Below are 15266 nucleotides of genomic sequence, written 5' to 3'. Positions count from 1 at the left end.
CTCAGTTAAAGATACAGCAAGAATAAAGCGGGACTTGACTCATTTCTGTCTCACTCCAGATCAGGCACATGGATTTGCTGAGATACGTGAGGGAAAGATGATGATAGCAAGCAACATGGATCGAGGCCTTGCCGTGTACTACCTATACCATGATCCTTGCATTATAACTTACTTCTTCAAACACTACTAAGAAATCGGTATGATTATCATTAACTCTTTTTTTTTTTTTGAGACGGATTTTCCCTCTTGTCGCCCAAGCTGGAGTGCAATGATGCGATCTCGTCTCACTGCAACCTCTGCCTCCCGGCTTCAAGCAATTCTCCTGCCTCAGCCTCCCAAATAGCTGGGATTACAAAGCATGAGCCACCATATCTGGCTTATTTAGAATTTTTAGTGAAGACAGGGTTTCACTATGTTGGTAAAGCTGGTCTCCAACTACTGACCTCAGATGATCCGCCCACCTCCTCGGTCTCCCAAAGTGCTGGGTTTACAGGCGTGAGCCACCACCCAGCCTACCTTTTTTTTTTTTTTTTTTTTTTTTTTTTTTTGAGAGGGCATCTCGCCCTTATTGTCCGGGCTGGAGTGCAATGGCACCATCTCAGCTCATTGCAACCTCCGCCTACTGGGTTCAAGCAATTCTCCTGCCTCAGCCTCCCTAGTAGCTGGGATTACCCGTGCCTACCACCACACCTGGCTAATTTTTGTATTTTTAGTAGAGATGCGTTTTCACCATGTCGGCCAGGCTGATCTCAAACTCCTGACCTGGGGTGAACCACCCGTCTTGGCCTCCCAAAGTGCTGGGATTACAGGCGTGAGCCACCATGTCGGGCCGAATCACTGGAGGCTAAGAGTCTGAGACCAGCCTGGCCAATGTGGTGAAACCCTATCTCTACTAAAAATACAAGTTAGCTGGGCATGGTGCCGCGTGCTTGTAGTCCCAGCTATTCGCGAGGTTGAGGCACGAGAATCGCTTGAACTCGGGTGGCAGGGGTTGCAGTGAAAAAAGATTGCACCATTGCACCATTTTGAGCAAGACTGTCTCAAAAAACAAAAAACACGAAACACAAAACACAGAACCTTTCCTTAGCTGTTGAGTCTGAGCTCAGCAATTCAGGTTGGACTCAGCTGGGCCGTTCTTCTGGTCTCTGCTGGGGTCAGAGTTGAGGGTGGTGTTGGCAACCTTAGGTGGCCTTGGTTAGAATGACTAGGGCCTTGCACATAGTCTGGCCCAGCTGTGTTTTTCTCATGGTAACAGTAGAGTAGAAACTTGCAAAGTCTCCCGAGTCCTAGGCTCAGAACTGGCACAGCAGCACTTCCACCTAATTCTGCTGGCCAAAGCAAATCATATGGCTAGAGTCAATGGGTAGGGCATGCGCCCGCTCTATCCTACTGTATCAGTAGGAGGACACTGAAGAGAGTTACATGGCAAAGGGTGTGGCTACAAGGGTGAAGAATTACGGCCATCAATGCAAACATTCTATCACCTAGATTTTTATTGTTGTATTTTCGAGACGGAGTATTGCTCTGTCGCCCAGGCTGGAGTGCATCAGCATGATCTTGGCTCACTGCAGCCTCCGCCTCCCGGATTCAAGTGATTCTCTTGCCTCAGCCCCCTGAGTACCTGGGATTACAAGTGTGCACCACCACACTCAGCTAATTTTTTTTTTTTTTGAGATGGAGTCTTGCACTTTCGCCAGGCTGGAGTACAGTGGTGCGATCCCGGCTCACTGCAACTTCCATTTTCCGGTTTCAAATGATTCTCCTGCCTCAGCCTCCTGAGTAGCTGGAACTACAGGCATGCACCACCACGCCCGGCTAATTTTTTTGCATTTTTGGTAGAGACGGGGTTTCATCATGTTGGCCAGGATGGTCCGGATCTCTTGACCTCGTGATCCACCCACCTTGGCCTCCCAAAGTGCTGCGATTACAGGCATGAGCCACCGCGCCCGGCCCTATGATCTATGTTTAAATCCTAACTACTTACTAGCTGTGTAACCTTGGAAAAGTAGGTCAACTCCTCTGTGCCTCAGTTTCCTCCTCTAAAATAGGTGTAATAATGCTCAGCCGTTAGGGAATTAAATTTGTGGAAATAATAAGAGAATGTAGATGAAGTACTGCCCACAGTGCAAATGTTCAGTATCTGTTCATTATTGTTACTACTGCGTTACAGAACTCTGTTGTTCTAGTAATAACAGTGACAATTTGCTGAGCCCTTAATATGTGCCAGGGGCTAAGCCATGTGTTTTACCATATCCTGTGAAGTGGTGAGGGTGAATATTATTATTATTATCAAGAAATAGGTTTCAAAAAACAAAAAAAAAATTAAAAAAATAAAAATAATAATAATAAAGGCCGGGTGCGGTGGCCCACGCCTGTAATCCCAGCACTTTGGGAGGCCGAGGTGGGCAGATCACCTGAGGTCGGGAGTTCGAGACCAGCCTGGCCAACATGGAGAAACCCCATCTTTAAAAAAAAAAAAAAATAGGTCTCACTATATTGCCCAGTTTGGAGTGCAGTGGGGCTATCATAGATCACTGTAGCTTTGACTTTTTGGGCTCAAGCCATCTTCATGCCTCAGCCTCCTAAGTAGCTGGGACTATGGGTGGCAGCCACCACACTCAGCTAACTTTTTTGTTTTTTATTTTTTATTTTTAAATTTTATTTATTTATTTATTTTTAAAGATGGGGTTTCACCATGGTGGCCAGGCTGGTCTTGAACTCCTGACCTCAGGTGATCCACTCACCTCGGCCTCCCAAAGTGCTAGGATTACAGGCGTGAGCCACCGCGCCCAGCCAACTTTTTTGTTTTTTTAAAGACAGGTACTGGCTTTGCTGCCCAGACTGGAGTGCAGTGGCACAGTCTCGGCTCACTGCAACCTCCACGTCTCGGGCTCAAGCCATCCTCACACCTTAGCCTCCCAAGTAGCTGGGATTATAGGCATGTGCCGCCACATCCAGCTAATTTTTGTATATATATATATATATATATATTTTTTTTTTTTTTTTTGCAATGGAATTTCACTCTTGTTGCCCAGGCCGGAGTGCAATGGTGAAATCTTGGCTCACTGCAACCTCTGCTTCCTGGGTTCAAGCAATTCTCCTGCCTCATCCTCCTGAGCAGCTGGGATTACAGGCATATGCCACCATGCCCGGCTAATTTTGTATTTTCAGTAGAGATGGGGTTTCTCCATGTTGGTCAGGCTGGTCTTGAACTCCCAGCCTCAGATGATCTGCCTGCCTTGGCCTCCCAAAGTGCTGGGATTACAGGTGTGAGCCACCATGCCTGGCTAATTTTTGTATTTTTTGTAGAGACAGGGTTCACCATGTTGCCTGGGCTTGTCTCGAAGTCCTGGGCTCAAGCAATCCACCCTTCTTAGCCTCCCAAAATGTTGGAATTACAGGCCTGAACTACTGTGCCTGGCTTATTTTTATTTTTGTAGAGATGAAATCTCACTATTTTACCCAGGCTGGTCTCTAACCCCTGGGCTCAAGCTATTCTCTTGCCTCTACCTCCCAAAGTGCTGGGATTACAGGCATGAGCCACTGTGCCAAGGCCTTATCATTATTATTGTGTCCACCTTAAAGACAGAGAAATTGAGGACAAGAGAGGGGACAGGACTCAAAGCCAATCTGTTAGAAATGGGATCTGATCCCAGACCTAACCCACCTCTCCCCATGTCCAGGCCTCACTTTCCCCGATGGCGCAGGTACCAGGGGAGGTGGACAACATGGAGGGCCTGCCTGCCCCTAACAACAACAACCCTGCCGCCCGCTGGGAGAGTCCGGATCGGGGCTGGGAGCGGGAGCAGCTGGCCGCCTCCACCGCAGCCGCCTCGCTCTTTGAGTGCTCCCGGATCAAGGCCTTGGCAGGTACCTGGAGGAGGGCTGGGGTGGGATGAGGAGGAGGGGGAAGGGGGAAAGGTACCTGAGAACCTTGGTGGCTGGGAGGGTGGGAAGAGAGAGCAGCCCTGTCCGATAGAGCTTTCCATGGCAGCGGAAATAGTCTATATCTGTGATGTTCAATTCAATAGTCTGTGTGGCTGTTGAGCACTTGAAATGTTGTTAGTGTTATGTGACAGACTGAGTTTTAAATTTTATTTGGTTTTAACCGAATTTATTTTTATAATTTTCACGATGGAGTCTCGCTCTGTTGCCCAGGCTGGGGTGCCGTGGTGCAATCTTGGTTCACTGCAATCTCCACCTCACTGCTGAAGCCGTCTTCCCACCTCCACCTCCCGAATAGCTGGGACTACAGGTGTGCAGCACCACACCCAGCTAATTTTCTTCTTGTATTTTTAGTAGAGACAGAGTTTCACTATGTTTGCTAGGCTGGTCTCAAACTTCTGACCTTAAGTGATCCACCTGCCTTGGCCTCCCAAAGTGCTGGGATTTCAGGTGTGAGCCACTGCATTGGGCCCAATTTTAATTGAATTTAAATAGCCACACGTGGCTTGTGACTGTTGTGTCGGGGCAGTGGAGCCTTAGAAACTTAGAAGTGTATAGTCCCAGAACGGTGGGACTTTGTAAGCATATTCCCTTAGAATCCCGAAACACAGAGAAAAAAAAAAAAAGGGGGGGGGGTTGGGGTCTGAGAAAAAAAAAAAAAAAGAATTCCGAAATGCAGAGCCATCAGATCCTAAGACCTTGAAATGTGGTACTCAGAGATTCTTAGACCTTTCAAAATGAAGACCTTTGGCCGGGCACAGTGGCTCACACCTGTAATCCCAGCACTTTGAGAGGCAGAGGTGGACAGATCGCTTGAGCTCAAGAGTTTGAGACCAGCTTGGCCAACATAGTGAAACCCTGTCTCTACTAAAAATACAAAAAAACTTAGCCGGGTGTGGTGGCATGCATCTGTAGTCCCAGCTATTCGGGAAGCTGAGGCAGGAGAATCACTTGAACCCAGGAGATGGAGGTAACAGTGAACTGAGATTGCACCATTTCACTCCAGCCTAAGCGACAAGAGCGAAACTCCATCTAAAAAACAAATTTTTTTTTTGTAAGATGGGGTCTTGTTATGTTGCCCAGGCTAGTCTGAAACTCCTGGGCTCAAACAATCCTCCCACCTCAGTCTCTCAAAGTGGTTTGATTACAGGGGTGAGCCACAGTGCCTAGAAGCTACCCTATTGTGATGTATCAGAACAATGTTAGCAAAGATCAGAGAATTTTATAGTTATAGAAAGACCTTAGACCTTCAGAATTGTAGACCCTTGAACCTTAGTACTTAGTATTCAAAGGGGTTGGAACCTTAGAAGTGTTTAATCATCAGCATTAAAACTGACAGAGACCCTGAGGAGCCTCAAAGATATGTAACTTCATAACCATAAGCCTTTAAAACATGACACCCTAGCACCTTTACCCTTCGGACCTTAACGTCTTAGAAACATGGAGTGCTAGAATCATAAAATATAGATGATCATAATCATGAATTCTTAAAACCAAAGATCAGAATCAGTTCCCTCAGAATTTTAAAACTTTAGTAACTCAGCAGTTTATAATCATAGGATCTCTGATACTAAGATTTTTGGAACTTTATTTTTTAATTAAAAAAAAATTTTGGCTGGGCATGGTGGCTCATGCCTGTAATCCAAGCACTTTGGAGGCCAAGGGGGGCAGATCACCTGAGGTCGGGAGTTCAAGACCAGCCTGACCAATGTGGTGAAACCCCATCTTAAAAAAATATATATATATATTTTTTTTTTTTCTTTTTTTTTTTGAGATGAAGTCTCACTCTGTCACCCAGGCTGGAGTGCAATGGCTCAATGTTGGCTCACTGCAACCTCTGCCTCTCAGCTTCAAGTGATTCTCCTGCCCAGTATCACCACACCTGGCTGACTTTTGTATTTTTAGAACAGACAGGGTTTCACCATGTTGGCCAGGCTGGTCTTGAACTCCTGACCTCGTGATCCCGCCACCTCAGCCTCCCAAAGTGCTAGGATTATAGGTGCGAGCTGCCACTCCCAGCCTTTTTGGAACTTTATAAGATATCAAGCAGAGGTGTCCAACTCCAAGGCTTCTGGGGAAGCAAGTGACACAAAAAAGTGAGTGGACTGGGGAACATGGTCAACTGGAGAGCAGTCAGTAGCTCCAGCCATCGGGAAACATAGGCCCAAAGTTACTAGCTCTGATGTTTGTCGGGAATTTCTCAATGAAAACAAATCTGGGGCCGGGCACGATGGCTCACACCTGTAATCCCAGTACTTTGAGAGAGCAAAGCGGGCGGATTGCTTGAGCCCAGGAGTTCGAGATCAGCCTGGCGAACATGGTGAAACCCCGTCTCTACTAAAAATATAAAAATTAGCCAGGTGTGGTGGTGCACACCTGTAGTCCCAGCTATTTGGGAGGCTGAGGTGGGAGAATCTCCTGAACCCAGGAAGTGGAGGTTGCAGTGAGTGGAGATCACACCACTGCACTCCAGCCTGGGCAACAGAATGAGACCCTGTCTCAAAAAAATAAGAAATCTGGCTGGACACAGTGGGCTCACGTCTGTTATCCCAGCACTTTAAGAGGCTGAGGCAAGCAGATCACTGGAAGTTGGGAGTTTGAGACCAGCCTGGTCAGCATGGCAAAACCCCATCTCTATTAAAAATACAAAAATTAGCTGGGCATGGTGGCATGTGCCTGTAATCTCAGCTACTCAGGAGGCTGAGGCAGGAGAATTACTTGAACCCAGGAGGTAGAGGCTGCAGTGAGCCGAGATGGTGCCATTGTACTCCAGCTTGAGCGACAAGAGCGAAACTCCAGCTCAAAAAAAAAAAGAGAGAAATCTGTGTGTGCCACAAAGTATGAACCAGATTCAGCTGATGGATTGCCAGCTTCGTGTGATCTAGAAACCTAGACTGATGACATACACTCGTGGAAACTTACAATCATACTTTCAGAGTCTTAGAATCTTAAAAAGGTAGGAACATATCCAGTTAGAATTCTAGAATTTACTGCTTTAGTGTAAGTGAGTTTGTTTTCAGTTTGTGTTTGTTTTTTTGGAGGAGGGGTCTTTCCATGTTGTCCAGACAGGTCTCAAACTCCTGGTCTCAGCTCAGCTTTCTGAGTAGCTGGGATTACAGACGTGTACCACCACTCCCAGCTTTAGAATTTTTTATTATTATCATAATTTAGACTGCTGCGCAAGCTGGAGTGTGGTGATACAATCATAGCTCGCTGCAGTCTTCAACTTCTGGGCTTGAGTGATCCTCCCACCTTAGCCTCTAGAGTAGCTGAGACTATAGGCATGTACCACCGTGCCTGGCTAATTTTCTTATTTTTATTATTTTTGTAGAGACAGGGTCTTGCTATGTTGCCCAGGCTGACCTTGAACTCCTGGACTCAAGTGATCCTCCCTCCTTGGTCTCCCAAAGTGCTGGGATTACAGTTTTCCCAAAGTGCTGGGATTACAGTTGGCCTCCCAAAGTGCTGGGATTACAGTTGGCCTCCCAAAGTGCTGGGATTACAGTTGGCCTCCCAAAGTGCTGGGATTACAGTTTTCCCAAAGTGCTGGGATTACAGTTGGCCTCCCAAAGTGCTGGGATTATAGTTTTCCCAAAGTGCTGGGATTACAGTTGGCCTCCCAAAGTGCTGGCCTATATAGTTTTCTCGATCTGTCACCTGGGCTGGAGTGCAGTGGTGTGATGATGGCTCACTGCATCCTCGACCTACCAGGTCACCTGTAGTCCATCCTAGCACTGTGGGAGGCTGAGATGGGAGCATCACTTGAGCCCAGGAGTCTGAGACCACCCTGGGCAACATAGTGAGACCGTGTCTCTATCCATTTTTTCAACATTGAAGAAAATTGCAAGCTGGGTGCTGTGGCTCACGCCTGTAATCCTAGCACTTTGGGAGAGGGAGGTGGGTGGATCACGAGGTAAGAAGTTCGAGACCAGTCTGGCCAACATAGTGAAAGCCCCCTCTCTACTAAAATTACAAAAAAATACAAAAAATTAGCCAGGTGCTTGTGAACCCAGGAGGCGGAGGTTACAATGAGCTGAGATCGTGCCATTGCACTCCAGCCTAGGTGACAGAGTGAGACTCTGTCTCTTTTTTTTTTTTCTACCTCCCTCCCTCCCTCGAGACTGTGTCTCAAAAAAAAAAAAAAAAAGAAAGAAAGAAAGAAAGAAAATTGTTTGGACCCATATTCAACATGTTCTCCTAGTCACCCTCCGCAGTTTGTTGCTCGAAGATGCCGTTGATCTGTGTGAGGCCTTTCTCCTCGTATTTGTTAATTCTCTTTTATTCCCAAATCTCATATCAATTTTGTCTCCCCTGTAGGCAACCATTGAGATTGTTTTGTTTCGTTTTTTTTTTTGGAGACACAGTCTGGATCTTTCTCCAGGCACCAGGCTGGAGTGCAGTGGTGCAATCTCGGCTCACTGCAACCTCCACCTTCTGGGTTCAAGCGATTCTCCTGCCTCAGCCTCCTGAGTAGCTGGGACTACAGGCACGCGCCACCATGCCCAGCTAATTTTTGTATTTTAGTAGAGATGGGATTTTACTATGTTGGCCAGGATGGTCTCGATTTCTTGACCTCGTGATCCGCCCGCCTCGGCCTCCCAAAGTGCTGGGATTACAGGCGTGAGCCACTGCGCCCAGCCTTGTTTTTGTTTTGTTTTTTAAATAGAGACAGGGTCTTGCTATGTTGATCAGGCTGGTCTTGAACTCCTGGACCCAAGAAATCCTCCCACCTCAACCTTTCTGTTGGGAGGCCACCACTTCGGACTCCATTCAGATATTTTTAATGTGAATCCTTTCCTTTGCGTGGGGATAATTTTGCAAAACGTGCATTGCTAATGAGTAAGCATATATATATATATATATATATATATATAACTTTTTATTATTAGATTAAAGTGGTTCATGCAGGAATGGCAGATAAATCATGCCAGTATTTCCACAAATGAACACTCTCTTGTAACCAGCACTCATATTAAAAAACAGAATAGTGCCCGATTTGGCAGCATATATACTAAAATTGGAACGATACAGAGAAGATTAGCATGGCCCCTGCGCAAGGATGACACGCAAATTCGTGAAGTGTTCCCTATTATAATTTTGTTAAAAAACAAAACAAAACAAAACAAAATATACAACGGGGTGTGGTGACTCATGCCTATAATCTGAGTGTGTTGGGAAACTAAAGTGTGGTGATCACTTGAGGCCAGGAGTTCAAGACCATCCTGGGCAACATAGAGAGACCCCATCTCTCCACAGAGAAAAATATTTAAAAATTCACTGGGTGTGGTGAGATGAGCCTGTAGTCCTAGCTACTCAGAAGACTGAAGTGGGAAGACTACTTGAGCCCAGGAGTTCGAGGCTGCAGTGACCTAAGAAGGTGCCCCTGCCCTCCAGCCTGGGCAACAGAATGAGATCCCATCTCTAAAAAGCAAACAAACAGAATGTGACATACGACAGCCCCAGAAAAGCATCCTCAGGCCACCTCCCTATCACTATAGTCGAAGGGTGTACTCTCTTCTGACAGCTCAGAAGAATGCATTGCATGCTGTTCTGTGTCTGCCTTTATTCACTCAACATTATGCTTGCGGGAGGTTCGTGCGTGCCTCCCTGTGCTCATGGGTTGGTCCTCCTCCTTGCTGTATAGTGTTCCATGGTGCGAATGTACCACACTTCGTTTATCCATTTGCCTGTCAATGAGCATTTGGGTTACTGCTAGTTTGGGGCTACCATAAATGGTGGTGTTGGACTGGGTGCAGTGGCTCACACCTGTAATCCCAGCACATTGGGAGGCCAAGGCAGGCAGATTACTTGAGGCCAGGAGTTCAAGACCAGCCTGGGCAATGTAGCGAGACCCCATCTCTACTAAAAGTCCAAAAAAGTTTGCTGAGTGTGGTGGTGCGTGCCTGTAATCCCAGCTACTCGGGATGCTGAGGTGGGAGAATTGCTTCAACCCAGGAGGTGGAGGTTGCAGTGAGCTGAGATCATGCCACTGAACTCTAGCCTGGGTGACAGAGTGAGACTCTGTCTTAAATAAATACATACATACATAAACAGTGGTGTTCTCGAGTTTCTAGTTCATATTTCTGGTGGGCATAAGCACTTGTTTCTGGTGGTTTACACCCACCCAGGAGTGAAGCTATCCAATCATAGAGTAAGTGTATATCTTTGTTTTTTTCGAGACGGAGTCTTGCTCTGTTGCCCAGGCTGGAGCACAATGGCGCAATCTTGGCTCACTGCAATCTCCGCCTCCCGGGTTCAGGTGATTCTCTTGCCTCAGCCTCCTGACTGGCCAGGATTACAGGTGTTTACCACCATGCCTGGCTAATTTTTGTATTTTTAGTAGAGACGGGGTTTCACCATGTTGGCCAGGCAGGTCTCAAACTCCTGACCTCAGGTAATCTGCCCGCCTCCCAAAGTGCTGGGATTACAGGCCTGAATCACCGCACCCGGCCTGAGTAAGTGTATATCTTTTATTTACATATATATGTGTATTTATTTTGTTAATTGAGATGAAGTCTCGCTATGTTGCTCAGGCTGGTCTCCAACTCCTGGGCTCAGCCAGTCCTCCTGCCTCGGCCTCCCAGAGTGTGTGGATTATAGGCGTGAGCCACTTTGCCTGGCCAAGTGAGTGTATATCTAACTTTAGTAGAGATTGACAGTTTGTATCATTCTACATTCCCACCAGCAGTGTGGCCAGAGATTCAGTTGCTGTACATCCCACCGTTGCGATGGTCAGTCTTTTTCATTTTAGCCATTCCAGTGGCTGTGCATTCTGTTGTGGTTTTACTTTTCATCTTCCTGATGACTGAGAACAATGAAGACAGTGAAGCACATTTTCATACATTTATTGGCCATTCAAATACCCTTTTGTGAAATGCCCATTCAAGTGTTTTTGTTTTTGTTTTGTTTTTGAGATGGAGTCTCGCTCTGTTGCCCAGGCTGGAGTGCAGTGGCGAGATAGTTCACTGCAACCTTCACCTTCCGGGTTTAAGTGCTTCTCTTACCTCAGCCTCCTGAGTAGCTGGAATTACAGGCGTGTGCCACCACAGCTGGACACTTTTTGTATTTTTTTTTTTTTTAAATAAAGATGGGGTTTCACCATGATGGCCAGGTTAGTTTTGAACTCCTGACCTCAGGTAATCCACCCACGTCGGCCTCCCAAAGTGCTAGGATTACAGGCGTGAGCCACCATACCCGACCTACTTTTTGTATTTTTAGTAGAGACAGGGTTTCACCATGTTGGTCAGGCTGGTCTCAAACCTTCCAAATTGCTGGAATTACAGGCATAAGCCACCGTGCCCGGTCTCACGTCTTTTGCCCATTTTCTCATTAATTTGTCTGCCTTTTTCTGATGGTTTTGCAGGAATACAAGTACTTAGGCAGACATATGTGTTGTGAATGTTTTCACCCATTCTGTGGCTTATCTTTTCACTGGCTTAATGGGGCCTTTAATGAACAGATTTCTTCCTTCCTTCCTTCCTTCCTTCTTTCCTTCCTTCCTCCCTTCCTCCCTCCCTCCCTTCTTCTCTCTCTCTCTACAGGAGCTCGCTCACTCTGTTGTCCAGGCTAGAGTGCAGTGGCTCAGTCTCTGATCACTGCAGCCTCAACCTGAGGAACTGGGATCACAGGCATGAGCCACCATGCCTGGCTAACTTTTGTATTTTTGGTAGAGACAGCGTTTTGCTATGTTGCCCAGGCTTGTCTGAAACTCTTGACTTCAAGTGATTCCCCCGCCTTGGCCTCCCAAAGTGCTGGGATTATAGGCGTGAGCCCCTGTGCCTGGCCTGAAAGCCTTATTTTAGCCCTTTTACATTTAGATTTGTAAGCTGAATGAAATTTATTTGTATGTATTATTGTGTACAGTGCAGGCCAGTTTGCTTTCTTCCCCCATACAGATGTCCAGTTGACTCAGCTCCATTAATTTATCCTTTCCCTACTGAACTGCAATGTCATTTTGTCATAAATCTGAGAGCCACTTATCTATGGGTTTCCGCATGCAGGTATTGCTAACTCATACAGTTTTATCATGTTCCAGATTGCATTTCTTGCTTTTTTTTTTTTGAGACAGAGTCTTGCTCTGTCGCCCAGGCTGGAGTGCAGTGGTGCGATATTGGCTCACTGCAACCTCTGCCTCATAGGTTCAAGCCATTCTCCTGCCTCAGCCTCCTGAGTAGCTGGGATTACAGGCACACACCACCACACCTGGCTAATTTTTTGTATTTTTAGTAGAGACGAGGTTTCACCATGTTGGCCAGACTGGTCTCAAACTTCTGACCTCAGGTGATCCACCCACCTCGGCCTCCCAAAGTGCTGGAATTACAGGCATGAGCCACTGTGCCTGGCCTATTTGTTTATTTTTAAGGTAGGGTCTTGCTCTATTGCCCAGGCTGGAGTGCAGTGTTGTGATCTCAGCTCACTGCAACCTCCAGCTCCTGACCTCAAGCGATCTTTTCACCTCATCCTCTCCAGTACTGCAGGTACTGGCAAGCATGTAGCAGGGACCACAGGCGCACCCCACCATGCCTGGCTAATTTCTGTATTTTTGTAGAGACGGGGATCTCCCCTGGGCTTGAACTCTTGGGCTCAAGCAATCCTTCTACTTTGGCCTCCCAATTTGCTGAGATTACAGGCCCATAATGAACCACTGCATCCGGCCAAGTTAAAGTCTTATCCTAAGGAAATGCGTATCACCTGTGATCGTTATGGGAGAAGAATGCATAAACGGTAAAAAGCTGGGCATAAGAGCACTTGCCTATAGTCCCAGCTACTTGGGAGGCTGAGGGTGGGAGAATCGTTTGAGCCCAGAAGTTTGAGATCAGCCTGGACAACATAGCAAGAACCCCATTGCTGCAAAAAGTATAAATGAAAAACATAGGCAGCTGTGGTGGTGCACGCTTGGAGTCCCCTCCGGGAGGCTGAGGTGGGAGTGTCCCTTGAGCCTAGGAGGTCAAGGCTGCAGTGAGCTGTGATTTGCCCCTGCACTACCACCTGGGTGACAGAGTGGGACTGTCTCAAAAAGAAAAGAAAAGAACTCAATATAAGCACACTAGCAGGCATAGGAAAACTGTCATTTGGCCTGGAGTATTTATGTTTGTTTGTTTGTTTTGAGTCAGGGTCTCCTTCTCTTGCTCAGGCTGGAGTACAGTGGTGTGATCACGGCTCACTGCAGCCTCGAACTCCCAGGCTTAAGCGATCCTCCCACCTCAGCCTTCTGAGCAGCTGGCACCACAGGTGCACACCACCATGCCTGGCTATTTTGAATTTCTTTTTTGTTTTTTAGAGACAGGGGTCTCACTATGTTGCCCAATCTGGTCTCAAACTCCTGGGCTCAAGTGATCCTCCCACCTTGATCTCCCAAAGTGCTCAGATTACAGGTGTAAGCCACCACGCCCAGCCTGGCCAGGAGTCTTGACACCCCAAAGGGATGTGTCAGCTAAGGTCCTGGCAGGAAGCAGATGGCACCCCACAAGGGATAAGGTTTAAGTGTAGCGTTGCAACAATAGCTCACAGAAGTCTCAGCCTCCTGGGGTCAAGGGATTCTGTCGTTTCAGCCTCATGAGTAGCTAAGACTATAGGCACAGACCACCATACCTGGATAATTTTTAATTTTTTTTTTGAGATGGAGTTTTACTCTTGTTGCCCAGCCTGGAGTGCAGTGGCGCAATCTCAGCTCACTGCAACCCCTGCCTCCCAAGTTCAAGTGATTCTCCTGCCTCAGTTTCCTGAGTAGCTGGGATTACAGGTGTCCACCACCACACCTGGCTAATTTTTGTATTTTTAGTAGAGACGGGGTTTCACCATGTTGGCCAGGCTGGTCTCGAACTCCTGATCTCAGGTGATCCACCCATCTCGGCTTCCCAAAATGCTGAGATTACAGACGTGAGCCACCACGCCTGGCCTAATTTTTAATTTTTTATAGAAATGGGTTCTCGCTATGTTGTGGAGGCTGGTGTGGAACTCCTGGCCTCAAGCAATCCTCCTGCCTCGGCCTCCCAAGGTGCTGGGATTACGGGCATGAGCCACCATGCCTGGCCTGATTTTTCCATTCCTGACTACAGTCTTGTTAGCATGGAGCAAGAGTCGAGAACTGAAATGCCCACTGAGACCAGATGGGCCACATACGCTGAGAGAGCTGGGACCTCCCATAAGCGGGCAGCGGCCACACAGGCCCTGTGACGGATGGCAGCCTGGCAGGAATGGAGGTTCAGGGTTGCCATATCATGTGTGATATTTCGTGAGAAATCAAAAATCTAAATTTTTTTTTTTGAGATGGAGTTTTGCTCTCGTTGCCCAGGCTGGAGTACAATGGCTTGATCTTGGCTCACTGCAAACTCTGCTTCCCGGATTCAAGCAATTCTCCTGCTTCAGCCTCTGAGTAGCTGGGATTACAGGCATGTGCCACCATGCCCGGCTAATTTTGTATTTTTAGTAGAGATGGAGTTTCTCCATGTTGGTCAGGCTGGTCTCGAACTCCCAACCTCAGGTGATCCGCGTGTCTCGGCCTCCCAAAGTGCTGGGATTACAGGCATGAGCCACCGCACCCAGCCAAAATCTAAATTTTTTAAAGACAAAAACTTATTTTAAAATGTTGATAACTGATTTACATTTTTATAAAATGCAGTGGGGGTGCAACCAAATATATCTCAAAGGCTGGGCGCGGTGGCTCATGCCTGTAATCCTAGCACTTTGGGAAGCCAAGGCAGGCAGATCACTTGAGGTCAGGAGTTTAAGACCAGCCTGGTTAACATGGTGAAACCCCGTCTCCACTAAAAATACAAAAATTAGCTGGGTGTGATGGCAGGCCCCAGTAATCCCAGCTGATCAGGAGGCTGAGGCAGGAGAATCGCTTGAATCTGGAAGGTGGAGGTTGCAGTGAGCCGAGATGGCACCGCTGAACTCCATTCTGGGGGACAGAGGGAGACTCTGACTCACAAAAAGTAAAAATGAAAATAAAATAAAATAATATATATGTACACACACACACATACACACACACACACCCGTCCCTCTCTCTCAAGTATGAGTTCCCAAAACCAATGATCCTCCAGAATCCATTGAAGAAAGCCAAATCTTGACCAAATCTCTCTTTTTGCAAATGCGAAAACTGGGGTCCAAAGAGGAGAGATGACCTCGAGCAGTCACCTGCCCAGTTATTAAGTAGGACAGGACAGAACCCAGTTGTCCTCACTCTGAGGATGTACTAAAATTCCACTTCGGCTTCAGTATTAGCCAACATCTTCAATGTGGTGTGGGCATCCTCCGTTAGAAGGCAGAGGAGCAAAGCCTCAATTTAGCATTGTTTCTGCCATCACTTTCTCAGG

At 47.1% G+C, this 15266-nt stretch overlaps 1 protein-coding gene and 1 non-coding gene across 4 annotated transcripts in view; both read left to right on the top strand.

Moving 5' to 3' along the window:
- SPTBN4 (spectrin beta, non-erythrocytic 4) overlaps positions 1-15266 on the top strand; it is a 121782-nt gene that overhangs the window by 24055 nt on the left and 82461 nt on the right. For 2 of the 3 annotated variants that reach the window (XM_012461422.3, XM_012461420.3), the window contains exon 2: positions 3684-3870. In XM_012461422.3, the coding sequence (XP_012316845.3) occupies positions 3699-3870 (172 nt within the window). In that variant the 5' untranslated portion in view covers positions 3684-3698. Of the gene's footprint in view, positions 1-59; positions 198-3683; positions 3871-15266 lie in introns of all 3 variants that reach the window. The other variant, XM_012461421.3, reaches the window with a different exon arrangement.
- On the top strand, positions 8933-9039 carry LOC135276834 (U6 spliceosomal RNA). The gene has a single exon (XR_010344392.1). It is a non-coding gene; the product is annotated as a U6 spliceosomal RNA (small nuclear RNA).

The sequence above is a fragment of the Aotus nancymaae genome, unplaced genomic scaffold, assembly GCF_030222135.1.
Source record: "Aotus nancymaae isolate 86718 unplaced genomic scaffold, 86718_ANA_hifiasm-v0.15.2.pri h1tg000028l, whole genome shotgun sequence".
Taxonomy (NCBI): Eukaryota; Metazoa; Chordata; class Mammalia; order Primates; family Aotidae; genus Aotus; species Aotus nancymaae.
Note: the sequence above shows the minus strand (reverse complement) of the source record. Positions and strands in the feature narration are given on the sequence as shown.